General features: G+C 41.0%; 1 protein-coding gene across 3 annotated transcripts in view; it reads left to right on the forward strand.

Moving 5' to 3' along the window:
* The window catches only part of nfatc3a (nuclear factor of activated T cells 3a), a 90,709-nt gene that overhangs the window by 67,492 nt on the left and 3,676 nt on the right, over positions 1-19,541 (forward strand). For all 3 annotated transcript variants that reach the window (XM_021319542.2, XM_012868714.3, XM_021319543.2), the window contains exon 9: positions 1,054-2,124. In XM_021319542.2, coding sequence (XP_021175217.2) covers positions 1,054-2,124 — 1,071 coding nt within the window. The remainder of the gene's footprint in view (positions 1-1,053; positions 2,125-19,541) is intronic.

Below are 19,541 nucleotides of genomic sequence, written 5' to 3' on the forward strand. Positions count from 1 at the left end.
CTCAGTTCCAAAGGCATATCAGGGTGAGAAGAGGGCTCAGTCAGTGAACCCATTTGTTCGTTTCAGTGTGATCTGGGCTGGGGGGCATTGGACTCCTCATCCCACACATTTCACATGATGGCACCCAGACTGACAACATATGCTCTCTTCTGATTCAGAGCTGGATAAAAATAAAACTTGTGGTCACAAGGCACCAGATTGGGAAATAGGTTACTGACTGGCATAGCAGTGCTCTAAGCTGTCACAGTAAAAAGGAATGGCCCCATTTACGATGAAAATGTCAGCCTGTTTTTTTGGACGCTTTTTTAATCTGGATTGAGACCTATTTTGGTGTCATATATTTCAGAGACTCTCCTCGCTGAATTGATGTCCTTTGGGTGTACTTTTTTCAGTTTTATAGCAGAGCTTTTCTGCATATAAAGTTAGACAGTAAGGCAGTCCGTGAAGGATGAACGTCTCCCTTATTGGTTGACAATGAGAAAAGATAACACAGTGTCAAAACTTGACAGATCTTTAGATTATATTTCCTTATTCTTTTCTTGCAGTATCTAGACCTTTCTCAGTACACACATGCACACACACACACACACAGACGTGGGTGTCTACAGTACTCTTGAAGTTTTGTATATATCCGCACTTCCTTATTCACTTAAGAAGTAACTCTTTTGAAAATTTGTTTCCTCATCTTTGATTTTTTTTGTCACATTTCTAAAGTGATTATATGATATTTTTTTTTGTATTCCATGGACATATATTTGCTCTGTTGTGCACAGCACTTTAGAAAGATGTCAAAGACTTCACATGCCACACTGAACACTTCACGTACTCACACACTTGTTGAAAGCTGTGCGTCCTGCTCTTTTTGACACCACAGCCTCTCGCACTTTTCTGCAGCTCAACCACAATTAGGAGAAACTGTCTTCAGTTAAACATAAACCAGAGAAGAAAGGAGTCAAACCGTTCAAAGCAGCAAAAGGCGACTTGGTGGTATGAGAAATGTAAATGTAACGTTTGTTTCCTTCCTCCTCTCTCTCTCTACAATTCTGCTTTCAGTGATGGTGAAACGGGAGCACAGAGACGAGCTGGACCTTACTGCTGTACCTCCCATTTCCATGCCCCTGACACATGCTCCCAGTCTGGTGCACCCTCAGCTGCCTTCTCCTGAGCAGGGCCACCCATCGGACAACCTTCTGTCCAGCTCTCTTCACAGCCTGGCCGCGGGCGCCGGACCTGGCCTGCTACCTCTGCCGGGCCCTTCCCTGAGCTCCCCGCCTTTCCAGCACCTGCCTCACCTCCAGGGTCACAGTTTGCACCACCCCCCTACAGACTGCCACATGACGTTCCACCAGAGCTCAGCTCCAGCTCCCTCCCTTCCCACTTATCAGCCTTTGCAACACAGCCACAGTCCAAGTCATAGCATGTCCTTCAACGGCCAGCCCAGCCTTTCCTCTCAGAGCTATGAGAGGATGCCCTTTCAGCAGAGCCCCACTGCAGCGTCACACCCAATAGGCCTGGGAATAGTTTACTCTTCTGGTTGCTCCTCGCCGTCTGCTCTTTCCTCCTCACCTACCAATCCAATTGTCGGATCCCCTCAGAACCATCAGCCTATGGTATCTCCCTCGTCCCCACACCTCCACACACTCGGAGGCTTCCACTGCTCTCCAAATCCTAACCAGGTCCCATCTCATGGAGGGCATCCCATTACTGGGCAGCACTCCTCGCAGCTGCAGAGAGGTCTGAGCTACCACCCAGTAAGCCAAAGGTCAGCGTCCTGTCCCACATCTTCCTCTGCTCCCCCCCAACGGATGATCCCTTCTCCTCATTCTGGACCTTCTTCTCCTCAAGTCCACCCGCTGCCCTACCAGTCTCCCACGTCATCCTCCCCCACTTCAGGTGGCAGTCCTCTGGGGCCCCTGCAGCAGCATTCAGGACAGCCATCTCCACAGGCCACAAGTCCTGTTATGACCAGCCTGTCCCCTGCAGCTGTGGGGCCACTGGTTCATCCCCTAAGTCCTCATGTGCCGTTTCCTTCTGAAGATGAGAGGCCCCATATTAAGCAGGAGCCAGAGGACCGGGAGCCGACCTTCCGCTCCATCGGCCTACAGGATATCACGCTGGATGATGGTAAGATAAATTGGTTCATACGTATCTGAAAACAACAAGCTTTTATTCTGCCAAGAATAAACACCTTCACACACTGAGTTGTTACTGCTATCTCAAACCTAAAGACAGCTTCCCATTATGTCAACCACATTCATACACAGACTAAATTATTAATGCAATATTGAATGTTTAAGAGGCTTGATCTTTTCTGTTTATTCAGATTCTCTTTTAGACTTGCTAAATCATTCAAAGCCACTGTGCATGCATGCACACTTCATAACATAGTCCTATCTGTAAAACTGAGTTTTAAGACATGACGTATTGCACATCGTCATTCATTATAAGTATATTCCTCTCATTGTGAGTGAGCCTAATCATGTTGGCGTGCGAATATTATGGAGATGCTACCAATGTCGGAAATGAATTGTTAAACAATATACTTTAAATCCCCTATTGTTTAGAAACAGAATTTATTGTAGTTCAGAAGGTTTTCTATATCTGCCATTAGTAGTGACTTGTAGAGCTGGTGCCTCGCTCTACAGGTCATAGGGCAAGAGGCGAGATAGAGCTGGGACCATCTCAGAGAACAGACAACCATGCGTTCACACCTAAGGACAATTTAGAGAGTCCAACTAACCTATCAGTAATGTTTTTGAACTGTGGGAGGAAGCCGGAGTACCCAGAGAGAACCCACGCATGCACAGGGAGAACATGCAAACTCCATGCAGAAGGAAGTCCAGCCTGTGATTCAAGCCCAGGACCTTCTTGCTGCATGTCAACAGTGCTACCAACTGCGCAGCCCTACAGCACACTATAGATAAGCAATTACAAAAATGTATAAATTAACAGAAACTGATTATTTTTATTATTAAACTACCTCTTTATCAAAATAAGTCCTAGCTACTTGTTTTCAAAAAGAGAAGGATGTAGAGATCACTGTTGCACAGGAGTTTGCTTGGCTAAGGTAGGCATCAACCATTGGTCCAGCTTCTCACTTTGCCGTCTTTCTGTTTCTGCTTTTAGCAAATTATGTTTGCTCACTATAAAATGTATCCGGGAGGTCTCCAACAGTTTTCCCTCCACGACCTTCAGTCTATAATTAGACATTTTACACCAAGCTATATGTGACAAACCATAATTTCTGAAGAAGGGATTAAGTAAACAGTTCAATATGTGATACACTGGATAAGAATAGATCTGATGTACAAAGATAGAGAGGACCAGTTGTTGCGATTTCAGTGGAGTGAAACCATAATGTCTGATAAGAGTGATAAGATTTAGTCTGTCTTTGCAGCGCATAGCTCTGTTCCAAGCTTCATTACTGTGGGGGCTGTCACCTGGTGTTGGGTATCATAGAGACAAAGAGGAGTTATATCACATTAAATGGCTAATTGACAAATGCTAGGGTTCTGTATCTCTGGCAGCGATTTGAAGATCAATCACTTCGGTACTTTTTTGGCTTTTCAGATTCAGGGAGTGGAAGAGGATTGCATTATTTTTGCTGCTTGCAAAGACTTTGGCTGGAATATTGTAGTAATTACATTGTGTGTGTACCTACAATTATGTGTGCATGTGTAGACTCACATTAACAGCCCTAATTAGGTTACTGAGCTAAACTTGTTGACTTACACTGGAGTATTAAGTCCATTTGTCTATTTAATAGCTTGGTGGTTCATTCATACATTTTTCAATAGAAAATAGTCCAAGATGCTTTTAAATATCTACCCTGTTATGGAGTATTTAACTAAAGGTTCAGAAGATTAAACTCGAATTACAGTTTTTATAGATTGCTTTGACGCAGCAGTCAACTCAAAACCCAATTTTTTCAAAACAGTTAACGCAGAGACCTAAACAGTGGCACCAATCGTCACAATGGTACATTTTGTTTGCAAAAGGCTCCAACTCTGCCAAAACATTTAAAATATGAACCAAAAGCACATTTTGCCCTCAAACAACACAACCTGCACATAAATGTTTAAGCTCTTCCAATCATTCATTACACAAAGGACAACAAAATACAAAATACAACACTCAATGTGAATCAGTGCAGCATTGCTGGTTCATTGTAGCCAATAACTACGCAGCTTACATGTCAGTGTCATTTGTAGTCACATTTGCCTTCTTGCAAAAAATGGATCCAGAATCAGATATGCTGTGATCCAAATTTTATTCATTATTCTTACTTTTTTTCAGATTTTGGCTACAAATAAGATATTCCAACAGAAGATACTAGAGCTGTCTGTCTCTTCTAGTCTCTTCTCTCTTGACTCATCTTCATCACACTCAATATTTTCCCTTGTGATAAACCTATGGAAAAATCTTCTTGCATGCCTGATCCATCCTTGACATGCCTCTGCATCTATAGTTTGGGCAGCAGCAGTCATTGCATTGAGCAAGGGCATCTGCTCATAGCGCCAGTGATCATATACCTTCCATCTCCATGCACTGAATAATTCCTCTATAAGAATAGATAGAGATGTACAGTATATACTGTATAGCAGCAATACCTGCTCTCCCATCGAAAAACTCTTACAATGGATGCAACCGTGTTTCTATTGAGAAAAGTTTGGACTCTTTGCCCCGCCCCTCTAAGTGAAAGGCCGTTGTTTACCACATGATCAATCATAGTTGTCTAAATTTCATCTGTAGCTTGAGCCCTTCCAGCTACATCGCCACCTCGCACACATGGATTGCTCTTCCTCATAATCTTCTTCCCCTGACCCATCTACCTCTTACTCTGACTCTCATCTGCCTTAGACCATCCATGCTTGCAAAGAACAACACACAACATGGCACCTTTTACGTAAAGCCTGCAAACTGATAGCAAATTGAAAAATTGTGTAAAGAAGTGTCAATTAGGTGCTTCAGTGATTTCATTCTGATCAAGAAGTTTCTAAGAGCTTGGAACATATGGTTTCTGTTTTGCTACCACAGCTAAAGCAGTGGAGTTTAAACTGCATGAATGACATCTGCGTTAACTGTTTTGCAAAACGACGGAGAAAATGAGTCAAACCAATGAGAATGGGTTAACTCATTTGCAAGTGGTGTCTTTTGTTCTGCTGAGATGGTGATGATGAAAACTGAGAAGTTGCCAGTTTCTTCAAACAGGTCAAAGCAATCAATAAAAACTGTAATACCCTGGTGAGGCATTTGCAGTAGAGGGTATTATTGTTTGTTTGCAGAGGTCAACCTAATGAACATAAACTTGCTAACAATAGATCACACGTGAAGGAACAATATTCAGTGGAGTACCTGTCCTCATTTTGACATGTAACCAACAATAACATTGTAATGTGTTGGGAATTTAAATGATAACACAAAGTAGTGCACAAAATACAAGGGGATAGAAAAATATGAATTTTTTTATTCTAACCCCCCTTACTCTGTTTCCCATTAATAAAATCCAGTGTAGGATCTTGGTCTTGGAGGTTTGTTAGTGATCAAATAGCATCATGTAGACCTAGCAAGCCACCAAAGAGACAAGTCAGCGGTAAAGTTAGGGAGGAAAATCATAGCAGTGACTAGGTTATAAAACAAGACCTCTGTGCTTTGTTCGGTCTTTCATCTGAAAATGTTTCACTTTTATTCCCCTTCACAATTCTGCACTATTTTGAGTTGGTTTGTTACAACATGCATGACATAGTGTAAAAAATCTTTAGGGTTTTGCAAACTTTTACAAGTTACTGTATGTGAAACCGTTCCAAACACATGTACTCCGTGTGTTTTCTCGCAGCCGCCTTTATTTGCACAGATTAAATATGTTTGTCCAGGTGTGTCTGTGATTAAACTCTTAACTAAGATTTATCTATTTAAACAAGTCTCAAGATGTGGCCTGTGCCCAAAACATCCATGGGCACTCACCCTCTTCTTCTGATAAACTGCGAGCAAAGTTTGTGACACGGTTAAGCCGAGAAAGTAAAATCTCCCTTTGAGTAAGGAGCTAAAAATAGTTTTCTGTGCCGGTCCAGCTCCGTAGTCCAGATTTTAAACATAGCAACAGGAAGCTTTACAAAGCCCTTGGTTTTTGAAGGTTGTGGAACACTCTCTTAATTAGATCACATTTACTTCATTTTGGCAGACAAATTGGTCAACATAAAATTTATTGATACTAATGGGACTAAAATCCTTTAGAATTGCATAGCTCCATGCATTTGATTTATTTCATATTACAAAAAGAACTGAATGGTGAAGGAACCAGTCCTCTCAGCTTACTAAAAAGTGTGGAGGACGATTTGGTTCAGCATCTTTGTATCATTAATTTCATGAAGACTACTTATTTGTGGTTGAGTTTCTGTCAATATTTCAGATTTTCTGCCCTACGGGGTTTGGAAATCTTTCCTTTGAACGTTTTTCCTAAATCCAACACAATTGTAGACTTGCGCCTGTGGTATAGGAGTGAGCACTAGAGTTAATGTAGAAAGTGCTCTGGTTAGCAGGCAGATGGCCCTTGTGACGCACACCAAAGCATGCTTGAGATGTGCGTGTTAGTGTGTGTAAAAGAAAAAAACCCTGTTGTGTTGTGTTTGTGTGTGTTAATGTGATGTTTTGGAGGTCTGAGCATGTGTGTATGTGTTCCTGGAGCGAGCTGCACAGGAGGTAAGAAGACAGACTGATAGACAGATGGACAGACAGGTTCAAAATCCAGCTCCGCTGCAGGTTCACTCCACTGAGACAATCAGTCTGAAATGCACCTGGCAGCTAAAATAAATTTAATGCATATTTTTATTGTGTGCTGGTTATGAATTAAAGAGGTAAGTCTAGATTAAATAAAGATGAACAAGGATAATAATATTGTTCTTTGTTGGAAAACAACAGATAAAGAGCAACATTCTTTCAGTTTACATCAGCAAAGAACATGTGAAGGACTGTGAAATAGAAATTAATAAACTCAATGCTCTTTATTTAAGTGATTAAAAAAGAACTGTGGTTACATGGATAGAGTCCCAAGAACAGATTTTTTTAATTTTTTGTATTCAAAATATTGGTATGCATAGTGCCAGAGTCTATAGCTCCAGACTTAATGTGGTCTTCAGATTAGACCCAAGAGCAGTGTGTAAAGAGCTTTATGGAATCGGTTGCCATGGCTGACCAGCTGTATCACCATGAGCAATTCAAAGCATCTGATGCAGTAATGTAACGTACTCCTCAACTGGACTCTAGGATAGGTGTTCTCTGGTGTCACAAATCATGTGTCCCTCTCTCTCTGAGAATCTAATGCCTGAGTGCAAGGACTTCACTGGCCTGCTTGGTACTGATCTCAATGCAATGCATCACCTTTAATGTCAATTAGCAGAGACTGCAGGCCAGACCCTTTTGTCCAACAGCAGTGTCTGACCTAAAAAATTAGCTTCTGGATGAATTGTCAAAAATTCCCATAAACACCTTCAAAAACATTGTGGAAAGCCTTCCCAAAAAAATTGAAGGTGTTATACTTGCAAAGGGGTGGCCCACGACTTATAAAAGCCGATGAATTAAGATTTTGAGTCCACTCAAGTTGTTATGTGTGTAATGTCAAGAGACCCAATACTTTTGGCCATTTAGTTTACTGTTGAATGAGCTTTAAGTAGTGTTGGTAGAGTACAATATCATACAATACAATATGCTGCCTTGATGAGAAAGGAGGACTAGCTGCCAAAGTCAGAAAATAAGTTTCGAGACTCATGTGGTGCCCACAGATCTATAAATTAATTGCTCTGTTTTTATAAGCTCTTAGACTGAAAGAAACATCCACCAGTTGATGCTAAAAGTGTTGCACCACATGCTTATTGCGCTGCATAACAGTTCCTACTGCTGACAATTTCTGTTCTCAAGAAACTTGCACACAAACTTAATCTGATTGGAAATATAAATTAAGCAACACTGAAACAGTAGAAATGCTACATGTCATGCTGCCTCGTTGGCTGGCAATCTCCTTTCTGCAAAGTAGTGCTTTCAGCTTTATGTGAAGCCTGTGGACCATGATAGTTGAAGCTGGCTGACAAAGCTTTGTTCTGGGGGTTCAGGCTGGGGGTTTATTTTTTTTATTTTTATGAAGTATTGGTACCATTCGCCAGTCTTTGCCATCTGTATTTGCAGCAAAGGTCATCAAGTTTCAGTGCTTGATGAAGAGTAATAAGGAAATGATCAAATTTCCATACATAGTTTGACTGTTGTCATGCTTATAATTATCGAGTCTGGCAACAATATAGTCTCAGAGTGATGTTTTTGTATTTAAAAAGAAAATGGATTTCTGTTCATGGCAAAAAAAATAATTCTTGGAATTAGTTTAACATTTTAGATTTTTACTATTTGTATTAAACTTTAAAGATATACTAAGTAACATTTTACCTTAATACATCCTCTTCTAAATTCCTGTGATGGTGATCCAAGTGATTATGAGACGATTGAGGGGTCTACTATCTCCCCCTAGTGTCTCTGGCTGAAAAACCATACTTTCCATGCCTCCGACCTCGAGGCTCTGTTCTCGCGGTAAGACGAACAGCTTTACGGCAGCCCAATGTAAGGCCAATAGCATCTGTGGATCTGTCTCAATTCAGGGGCTGCGTCCTTCAAATGATATGTATCTAGGCCGATTACATCACATCGTAGCGACGAAGGCTGTCCCAATTCACAAATCCTTCTAAGACTATTTTAAATGCGGCCAACGAATGTATCCTTCTTTTCAACTTTCTGAACGGGAGAGGCTCAATAAAATTACACCTAAATTAGACCATGAGCGTAACAGTGCTACGTCCTAAGTTAACAGTACAAAATGGATGTTTTTGTACCCCGTTTACACTACCCTTTTTTAACCGAGCCGAGACCAGTCCGAGCTCGGCAACCTAGATAACTCTCAAGTGTAAACGGTAAGCAGACTGAACTGAAGCGAGCTAGACATAACTGGACTGCGTTAAATGCAGACCAGTTCCAGATGTGGTTTTGGCCTGTTTTTTTTTCTCCCGGTTATCTGATAACGAAGAGCGCATGAGCAGACCGCGTCATCCCCTTACAGTCAGCTGCCTGTCTGCGGTTTTTCCGGCGTGTCTGGCTGCACATCCCGATTCACACCCCATTCAGACAAATTTCAGACGTTCATAAAAATATTAGCTACCTTACCGTGCCACATGATTTCCAGTGATGATTCTGCTTAGCAGTGTGATGAACCTCAGCGTCTGTCGTTGTTTCCTGCGTCTGTAAATCCTTATTAGACGTTCGTTTGTCTTTTCCACGTCCCAAAAACTGACTGTCTAACCATAACATCCTGAATGTTACGGGCCCAGCCATTTTGATTTGCTTTGTCCCGCCTTCAATCCCAGAGAACAGTAGTACCGCAGATCATCACTAGGAGGCGAGGAGCAACCAAGGAACCGAGATAACGTGATGTGTAAACGGTCGTCAGAACGAGGCTCGGCTTGGTTAACTGAACCAAGCTCGAACTGGTCTCGGCTCGGATCGGTTTAACAAGGGTAGTGTAAATGGGGCTATTGCTTTGCAGCTCTTGCTGGCTATCCACTATGAGAAATAATTCAAATATCTAATTTCATTGTTTGGTTTCATTATTATTCTCTACGGATAAATTGCTTCAAGGTTTGCTCAGAAAGTTATGGTTTAGTGTTTAAGTTGGAAAATGTTTTACTAAATTAGACAAATGATATTTGGTCATCAATTAATTTAGTTTAGTGGTATATTTCAACATATATTTAACCATTTGACTGATTAATGAATTAGAATATAATAAAATATGATAAAGTAACATTATAGATAAAAGATTGTGGGTCACAATGAATATGTTAAGGGGAAAATAAAAACCGTGCGTACCCATGCGGAGGCGCATGGGTATTTACACCAGTGCTATTTTTAAAATGTCCTGTAGGAGGAGCACCACTCAAAAATTACTTAGTATGGCTTTAAGTAACAATAACACTCAGTTCATCACAAGAGGTATTGCAATGCAAAAGTTAGTTTTTCATAATTCTAAACCTATTTTATCTATATGTAATCTGGCAAGCCAGATTGATCATTTGTACCTCTCTTTGTTCTACGCATTATCAATCTGGGACTGCTCCCATCGAATCTGTTCAGGGAAAGGAGGGACATTCGGCAGAACTTTCTGAGCTGATTGGGCAAAGCGACACCTAGTGCCCATCTATCAAAGGTTGGTTTTAGCCAATCAATGTATCAAATGAAAATGTCGTAAGCAGCAGGCGCCATGAGAAACCACAACAAGTTAAGCTAGTCAGGGCGCGTTTATTTGGATAGTGACGCTCGTTACAATCAAGGATTCTGACAAAGTAGATATGATAGCAGCAGCTACACGTGCATCCTCCTGCACCTCCGTGCTTATTTTGTTTCGGCTGTGAGCTCGGCACCTCTTGCTTTTGTCAACACCTATATGTCCTGCCTTAAAGCATAACACTGCGACATGATTGGTCCAACTTTTAGGCGTGATTATTTGTGATGAAGGAGGAAAAACGCTGGTGGTTTTGTTAATCTCCTCAAGCATTTGTGTGTGTGTGTTTGTGTGTGTGTGTATGAAGCCAGTTTCTGGGTCAGAGGCTTTGTGCTACCATTAATCAACTAGAACAGTAATAACATCAAGCTCCTCATTTGATGACTTAAAAAACAACAACTGAGGAGGGAAAAAATGTTTCCATCTAGTGCTGCTGCTACTCTTTAAAAACAATGACCAAAAAATTGCTGGTCTTTCCCCCTTTTTTAACAAGTGGAAAAGAACTTTTTGTCTCTGAAAGAGTGTATTGCAGAGTTCTTGGCAGAGACTAAAAGGTTTGTGTAGAGACATTGCCAGCACTTGACTTTTTTCATTTTTTTTATTCAAGTGAAGCCTGGAACTCCGTCTGATTGGATAAAATCTGCACATTAGGTTATATTTTACACGTTGTTCAAGGGCTGGACGATATAGAAAAAAAGCATATTGATTAAAAAAAATGCATATTGATCTATATCGATAATTATGAAAAAGATTTAAAACCTGGCTCTTATGATATAGCTAAATGACTTACTTTTAATAAAGAACACACAAACACTAAATCTCAATTAAATCCTTTTTTAACCAACACTTTTACCCATTACTGATGTTTTTAAAAGAAAAATAACTTAAGAGACCTGGGTGATGTTATTAAATACTAACAAAGAATAAACTAAAGTGACCAGTAAAATTACCAAAATAAATATAACAAATAAATGAATTAATAGAATAGCCTATTTAGGTGGGCATAGTACAGTAGTTACTCCTCAGGTTCCATTCTCTTTCTATATAGTCAATTGAGAGGCTGATGCAGGGCTGAGGTCCGAGGTTGTGGTGTGGGAAGACGCAGATTGCAGCTCATTTTGCACTGATTCTCTGCACTCGTTGCACAATTTAGGGAGCGCTGTTAGAGAAAAACTTGCAGCCAGGAACGTTATATCACGGATCAAGAGTGGCAAGTAGTTTGAAGCCAGGTTTTTCAGCTGCAGACAACAGCAGCATATCCATCACTATGAAGCATGTTACTGCATGCGTGATGTCCTTATGCCGCTTGGATGCTTTTTTCATTTTATCACAAAGAAGGGAGCCCAGTTTAGCTGCTATACCTGCTTTGATTTGGAAGAACTTCCAGAAGATTCCTAAGAAGATGACGCGGAGCCGCGCGGGGCTGCACAGCTGGCGCTGCTGCGGGTGTGAGCGGCTTACGTGATGAAACAAGTTGGTTGCGTTACCAGACTACTGGTTCCTTGCAAGTTTTACAAATCATTGTGGTTTATTTCTGTCAGACTTCCTATAATCGAAATATTGCCAAACTGGCGAACTAGTAAAACCCCATTTTGGGACAGTTTCCTCCGCCTCTCCTTGCTGCGACATATTCACGTGCTCTGTGTTGTGCTTTGAGAGGGCGGCGCTCTGTGACGGCGTGCCTGAGTCTGCGATTACGATTGGTTGAGAGAAAGTAGTGACTGTAGCATCAACTAATATGATAGGCTAAAATGAAAAGGAAGGAAAACTGTCTCTATATCAAACTTTTCTCAACCCTTTTTTTTCCCTATTGCGCCACACGTCTATCGATCGATATATATTGTTATTGAAATATCGTCCAGCCCTACGTTGTTCATTGTGACTGAAATTAATTGAACTGTGCAATGATCAGCAGATATTTTACCATTTTTTTTCCATTTGCTGTTTTTCATTCAGTTGATTTATGCCGTTTAGTACCTGTGTGTAAATTGCTTCAGTTTTAGTGACGTCTGAGTGAGGACTTGACTCAGAGTAGTGAAGTGGATTTCGCTGTTGTAAATGTTTTGTTGCCTCCAGCTGTTTGGTTTTGAGAAAATGCTACAGCGCAAAAAAGCCGCCTACTTGCTTTCTTCTCAGAAAAGAAAACACTGGTGTTGATTCATGGAAAACATGTTGCTTTTCAAACTTTACAAAACCTTTACAATTATGAAACGTTATTATGTATGCAATCCATCACTATGGATATGCATACATTTCCATATATATTTCATATATATATATTCCATATATATTTCCTTGTTGCCTCACTACCAGGAAATAAAATAGTTAAGAGTTTGCAAAATTTCATTCACAGAACTTGCCTACAATTTTGAACATGTATTATTTACAGGTATGTGTAAAAAATTTGAATATTGCATAAAATCAATCTCAGAGTCATCTCAGAAAATGAAACTCATAATTATATAGAATCATAGATTGATTTATTCCAAGCCCACGTTTCTTGTAATTTTGATGACTGTTGTTTACAGATAATGAAAACCCAAAATTCAGCGTCAGAAAATTAGAATACTGTGGAAAAAGTTCAATATTAGAAACTAAGGTAATCATGGGGAAGACGGCAGATTTGACACACATCCAGAAGAGAGTCACTGACGTCTTCAAAAGGAGGGTAAGCCACAAAAGGCCATTGCTGAAGAAGCTGGTTGTTCACAGAGTTCTGTATCCAGCCATATTAACAAATTTTGAGTGGAAGGAAGAAGTGTTGTGGGAAAAGGTGCACCAGCAACAGAGAGAACCACAGCCTTGACAGGATGGTCCAGCAAAATCCATTCAAGAATTTGGGGGAGCTTCACAAAGAGTGGACTGAGGCTGGAGTCAGTGCCTCCAGAGCCACTCACCCATGTGTAGAGTAGACAAATCTTGCATTTGGGCTACAAGTATCTTACCTGGGCTGAGTAGAAAAGGAACTGGACTGTTGCTCAAAGTCCTGTTTTCAGATTAAAGTAAATTCTGCATTTCATTTGGTAATAAAGGTCCTAGAGTCTAGAGGAAGAGTGGTGAGGCACAGCGTTTGAGGTCTAGTGTGAAGTTTCCACTGTCAGTGACGGTTTGGGATACCATTTCATCTGCTGGTGTTGGTCTACGGTGTTTTCTGAAGTCCACAGTCAAAGAAGTCATCTTCCAGGAAATTCTAGAGCACTTCCAATTTCCCTCTGCAGACAAGCTGTAGGGAGATGCTAATTTCATTTTCCAGCAGGACTTGGCACCTGCCCACACTGCCAAAGGTACCAAAAGCTGGTTCAATTGGGCTTCCATTACACCTACAAACCGCCACAGGCTGGTCGCCTCTATGCCACGGCGCATTGATGCAGTAATTCATGCAAACCAAATATTGAGGGCATAGAAATAGACAAACTTTTCAGAAACCTGGCATTTGTGCTTAAAACATAATTTTTAATGTGATATTCAGACTTTCTTTTTTTGGGGGGCGGGGGATTTAATGGTACTCGGGGAAAGATATTGCTTTTGATTTTTAAATCCCACCCTGACTTGTACTTTTCAACAACGTTGTCCCTGACTTGTTTGGAGCGCTTCTTGGTCTTCACGGTGTGATGCCTCTTGCCTTCTGGTGTTGCAGCCTCTGGGGCCTTTCAGAAAAGGTGTGTGTTTACTTACAGATTATGTGACACTTAGATTGCACTCAGGTGGACTTAACTTCTGTGATTATGTGGCTTTTGAAGGTAATTGGTTGCACAAAAACCTTTTAAGGGCTTTTTAGCAAAGAGGGTGAGTTCATATGCACATGCCAGTTTTCTGTTTTGTATTTATTCTTGATTTTTTTTTTTATACATATATATTTTCTTATTTCAGATCACCAACTTAGACGACATTTTTGCAGATCCATCACATAAAATAAGATAGAAAACATTTAAATTACAGGTTGGAATGTAAAAAATTAGGTACAAAACCAAGGGGTGAATACTTCTGCAAGTCACCGTATTATTAAGATTTTTGCTGATCTCATCAAAGAGCCGTTTTCAGACCGCAGGTTTCCGTACTAAAGTTGGCCCCTTTAGTGATCTGCAGGGTGGAACAAGTGTTGTGTCCCAGATCAAAAGCTGGGATTCTTGTGAATCGCTTACCGTCACTATAAATGGGAACTCCACAAATGATTCAGAGATGAGTTACTTTGAGAAACTGACTCTGTGATGAGCCTCTCTGCTGTGCTCTGCTTCCTCACCCACTCATTTTCTTAGCCCAAAGCTGAATTCAAAGTAAATCAAACACGACGTCGCAGAGAAGCCAAATTTGACGTAAAGGAGACCAGGTAGATTTCAAAATAAAGTAAAATTTCCTGAGCATATATTTCCAATGCGTGATTGCTATTTTGACCAAGACTTTGAGAAGATGTGTGCATGTCATTACAGGAAGCTGCAAGTGGAAACTGTTTGCTTTGATATTCCCACTTGCAGGCAAACCCAGCCTTCCTGCTCTCTTCTCCTTCTGCACAAACGTTTTCCATTGTGGCATCTTGTCTACGTTTGCTGGAGTCAAGAATCAGTCAGTCTTCATGTTATTTGCTTAAGCTGCTCTGCCAGAGTGATGTTATTATGCCTGGGTGAGGGAACTTTTTTCAGTGTGTCATAGAGGTTTATGGTAATTGCCTATTTTCCATTTCAACAGCAGACGTGTTTATTTTACTGGATGTCCGAATGTCTTTTCACTTCTGTTTTGCATTAGGAGACCTCTTCTATGAGCCCCTTTGATATGCTCTTTAGAAATGAAGGGGTTGAATTACTCATTTGCCCTGGTCTCCTTCTAGATGTGAAACTTTGGTTTAGGGAAAGTAAAAGAGCCCCTTACAGTTCTCTTGTCCCCATGGACAGATACTGTACTTCTTAATCTTAATTTATTTCTAGATTTTAAGATCCAAACTGTGACATTTTGCAAATGGAACCCTTTTTAGAGCATGTTAACAGAGATTGTGTATTTATTATTATAAATGTTTTGCCCTGTTGCTTAATACGTCAATTTCTTCTTACCAGACTCTGAGAAATCTCTTTAAATTGCTAAAACACAGAAAAAGGTTCACCCCTGCTGTCAGTGAAAAACGTCATACACAATGCCTTCAAAAGTATTCGTACACCTTGAATGTTTTCCTATAATGTGATACCACAAACTTAAATATATTTTATACACATTTTTTGTTATAGACCAACATATGACTGTGAACTAGAAGCTAAATATACTTTAATTTCAAGTTGTTGTTTTTCTCCACCAAAGAATCTTAAGTGTGGCATGCGTATGTATTCAGCCCCTATAAGTCAAAACTTCTAACTATCTTTCAATGCATTTGGCATATGTCTTTACTATATTTGAGATTTTTCATGAGATATTCAATTAAATTTAGATCTTTGCCATTCTAACACGTGAATAATGTTTACTGTGTCCTCTACATGTCCTCTTTATTTGTGTGGCACATTTGATAGATATAAATTACAGTGTTTCACAAAGATAGAATTATAAAGACTAAAAAAACAATTTGTATACAGATGATTAAAAACTAATAGAATAGAGCTAAAAAGATATTGAATTAAAGAGTGTTTGAATTAAAATTCCTTCAGCTTATATTTCCCACTCTCCCATAAAGGCCAGATTTGTTGAGTGCACGACTAATACTTGGTCACCTGAGCTTTGGGTCTTTGCAGCTCCTCCAGAGTCACCAGGGGCCTCTTGGCTGCTTCTCAGATCAATGCTCTCTTGATCTGAAATAAGGAGGAGCGTGTCAATTTATGTGGATGCCCGTTTCTACGCAGGTTTGAAGTTGTGCCGTACTGTTTCCAATCTCAGATGACGGGCTGAACAGAGCTCCAGGAGTTGTTTAGAGCGTGAGAGATCATTTTATCACCCAACCACTGCTTTGAACTTCTTTACAACTTGATCCCTTACCTGTCTGGTGTTTTCCTTGGTCTTCAAGAGTACTCTGATTGTCTCTAACAAAGTAATTGAAGCACAGAGCAGTTGAATTTTAAATTACACACACTGACTGTTAGTTATTGGGTGACTTTAAATGCTGTTTGCACATAATATTTTTTATTTTTTTTATTTAGGACTAACATTTATGGAGGAAGAATACACATGCAAACAACACTTTTTTACGACCTGGATGTGTAAAATATTTTGAAAAGCATTTATTTTCCTTTCACTTCACAATTATGCACGACTTTTCTTTAAAATGGATGTAACAAAATGTGTAAAAAAAAAGTTCAGAACTCCTTTTTCCCCCAATCAGGCCTTTTCAGTATTGTGACAGAGATTATAAACAGCTTTTTTTTTATTATTACAGAAAGGATTAGAGAATTAGAGGTCTCTGGTTCACACTGAGAGGAGCAAATTTGATGCAAGCCTACTGGCATATGTAGTAGTTGTAGTGATAGTAGTCATCGGCTGACTGGAGATGTATATTTTGTCTAGGGAGCCCCCCTGCCAGTCATTTGCAGAGGATCTCCCTCCGGCTGAGACATTCAGAGCCACAGTTACTACGGCAGGCAGCGCTGAATCACTGGTTTTCTGTTGCACTGTCATGAACAATACCAGTAAACCCGAGAAAACGCTATCGGCATATGAAACTAGTGTGAAGCTGTGCCCGACTCAAAGCTCTCTTTCACTTCTGGATGTGTGGAGCTCCACCTTAAATTGAAGTGCAGAATATCTCTGTCATTGTGACAAAAAAAGATTTATTTTGTGTGTGTGAAAAGCAATTTTTAGAGGGGATTTTGTTTCTTTAATAGTGGTTTATTATGAGATAAATAGTTTCACGTCTTGGTTATACTTGTGTGTCACAGTCCACTGAGAGGGAAATCTCGTGAAAGTATAAGAGATAAACTTCCAGAGATGCAGTCATCTTTCCATTTTCAGACTTTTTTTTTTTTTTTTTTTTGAGGCTGAAATGAAAATTCGCCTCCTTTCTAACGGCCCCAAATCAGATCATCCGAATTTGCATTTAGCGCAGCTGAGCTCTCGAGAGTGGAAGGCAAGCGAAAAAGGGTTCTGACAAATCATGTGCAGAAAACTCTCCCGGCGCCTCGTTTTATGAGAAAAGCGAATGAATCAACGTGAGAGGAATTACCGTCGATCGAGTCACAGGCTCACGGTTTGCTTAATGCTAGCCGGCCTGAGCTCGCCTCCTCTAAACGATTCATCAGTCCACAGTTTAATGTTTGCCTCTGCAACAATCTGATCAGTATGTTGACAGCGGAAAGTGATATGTTTTTGCAGACGCCCACTTAATGTCGGTCTGTCACACTTCGCTTCATGTTGCTTATATTCCTGTGGTATTTCAGCAGATTGTCTTCTATGACCCCTTGCTGCACAGTATGCCATGTTGCATGTGAACGCTGCAGAACGCCTTCGAAGGGCCTTCAGGAGCAGGAATTGTGTTTGGCCCTCTATAATATTGCATCCCAGCGTTCAGATTCTCTTATTTCCTCCGATATCCGTCTGGGTTAATTGTATTTAATAAGGCAATATCCACCATTAGCGGCTGTAAAAAAAATGCAGCAAATAAGGAGGAGCCTAGATAAGAGAAGTGCAGCTCTTAATTTTTTACAGATACAGCTGCTCTGTCGCTCGGCTGCTCTTCTAACAGCTGTAAGATTTAGTTTATTTTGAGCCCAGCTGCACAGCCGCCTTTTCAAAAGGTCGCGGCCTTTAAAGGAGATGTGCGCTCCTCCATCACCGTTTTATTCTAACTCAGGGAATGGTGTGACAAATTGGCAAAGTGGCGTAGATTATACCCCTGCGTTAGGCTGTGTTTGCAAAGGTGAATGTTTGCTTTGATAGTCGCACGGTAGTCTCATAAGTGCGTGGTGGTTCTGCGAGTGTGACGGTGTGTGTGTGTGTGTGTGTGTGTGTGTGTGTGTGTGTGTGTGTGTGTGTGTGTGTGTGTGTGTGTGTGTGTGAACATGGTTGACATGGGAAAGGAAGAGCCTCCCACGCTAACAGGATGATGTGAGTGATGGTGGCCAGACACAAAAGCAAAGCACCAAGAAACATAAATAATGCACACCGAGGCACCAAATGCAAAGAGCTGGAGCCTTTAGCAAGGGCCCGTGAAACTGATTTAAAAACCCGGGACGGGTTGACTTTAAGCTTGTCGAGCATACGATCTAATGGTTTAACTTTGCCGTTACAGAAATCGTTGTACCGTAAAAAAAAAAAAGTTAGTAAAAAACCGTGCCGCGGAGTTTCTAATGTTGGCTGCGTTGTGCTTTTGGCTGGTTGCTCATCGCTGAGTCACTCCCTGCTACCTTAAGTAAAAACTAAGTTACAGTAAGGCATTTGTTTCTAATGAACCGGGGAATGCCGCATTTTCACGTTACAGCGGAGAGATGTACCGCGGCATGTTACCCGCCGTGTCTGAACAAGTCTGCCTGCAAACCTCGCAGCGCCAAACCGGCCCCAGAGGTCTGTACTGCACCCTCTCCAAACCAGTTCGCCCTCTCTGATTTCTGCGCCGCGTGACTGACCTTTCATCGTCACACTTAAGGCTCTTGGGGAAACCACATGAAGAAGTCGGAGCATGAAAACCGAACACTTTACACGCCGTCACGGGGGAAACGAGACGTGTTTGCCATAAATTTCAGCCAAATGGGATTCTTCTGTCTCTCGGTCCTCGCGTCTTCCTTCCCACGTCAAAGTATTTGATGTTGATTTACTTCAAGGCTGGATTTTTTTTTTTTTTTCCTCCTTCTTCATTTTATTAGCTCCCTGCTCTGTTTCTTGTGGTTCCACTGTAAGCACCAAATGGAGGCAGCAGATGGAAAACAATCGCATATGGTGGCTAAAAAGCAGCCAGCAGCACAGAGAAGGACTTGCTCGTTTTTATTTAAAAATCACCCTCCTACTGACTCCGGAGTAATTAACCTCGCTGTGCCTGAGTGCCTCTCTCACATTAACAACATGCTTACCAATGAGTAGCTTTCACACGGCTCGTCAGCCATGCTTGCAAACTCAGTGAAGGGGTCTGAGGAAATGTACCGAACCGCCGTTAATGAAGTAATGAGCAAGAGCTGCTCCTGCTGTTCTTTCAAGGAGTCCCTGGAATGGCTTATCTAGCAGGGACTCTTGGACTGCAACAAGTACGAGGAGTTGGCTGTCACAGTCAGTAAATAATTTATCCTGTAAAGTCAGGTGTGATCATATCTCACATCTTGGCAAATGACTTCGC

Source organism: Fundulus heteroclitus, chromosome 4, assembly GCF_011125445.2.
Source record: "Fundulus heteroclitus isolate FHET01 chromosome 4, MU-UCD_Fhet_4.1, whole genome shotgun sequence".
Classification (NCBI taxonomy): Eukaryota; Metazoa; Chordata; class Actinopteri; order Cyprinodontiformes; family Fundulidae; genus Fundulus; species Fundulus heteroclitus.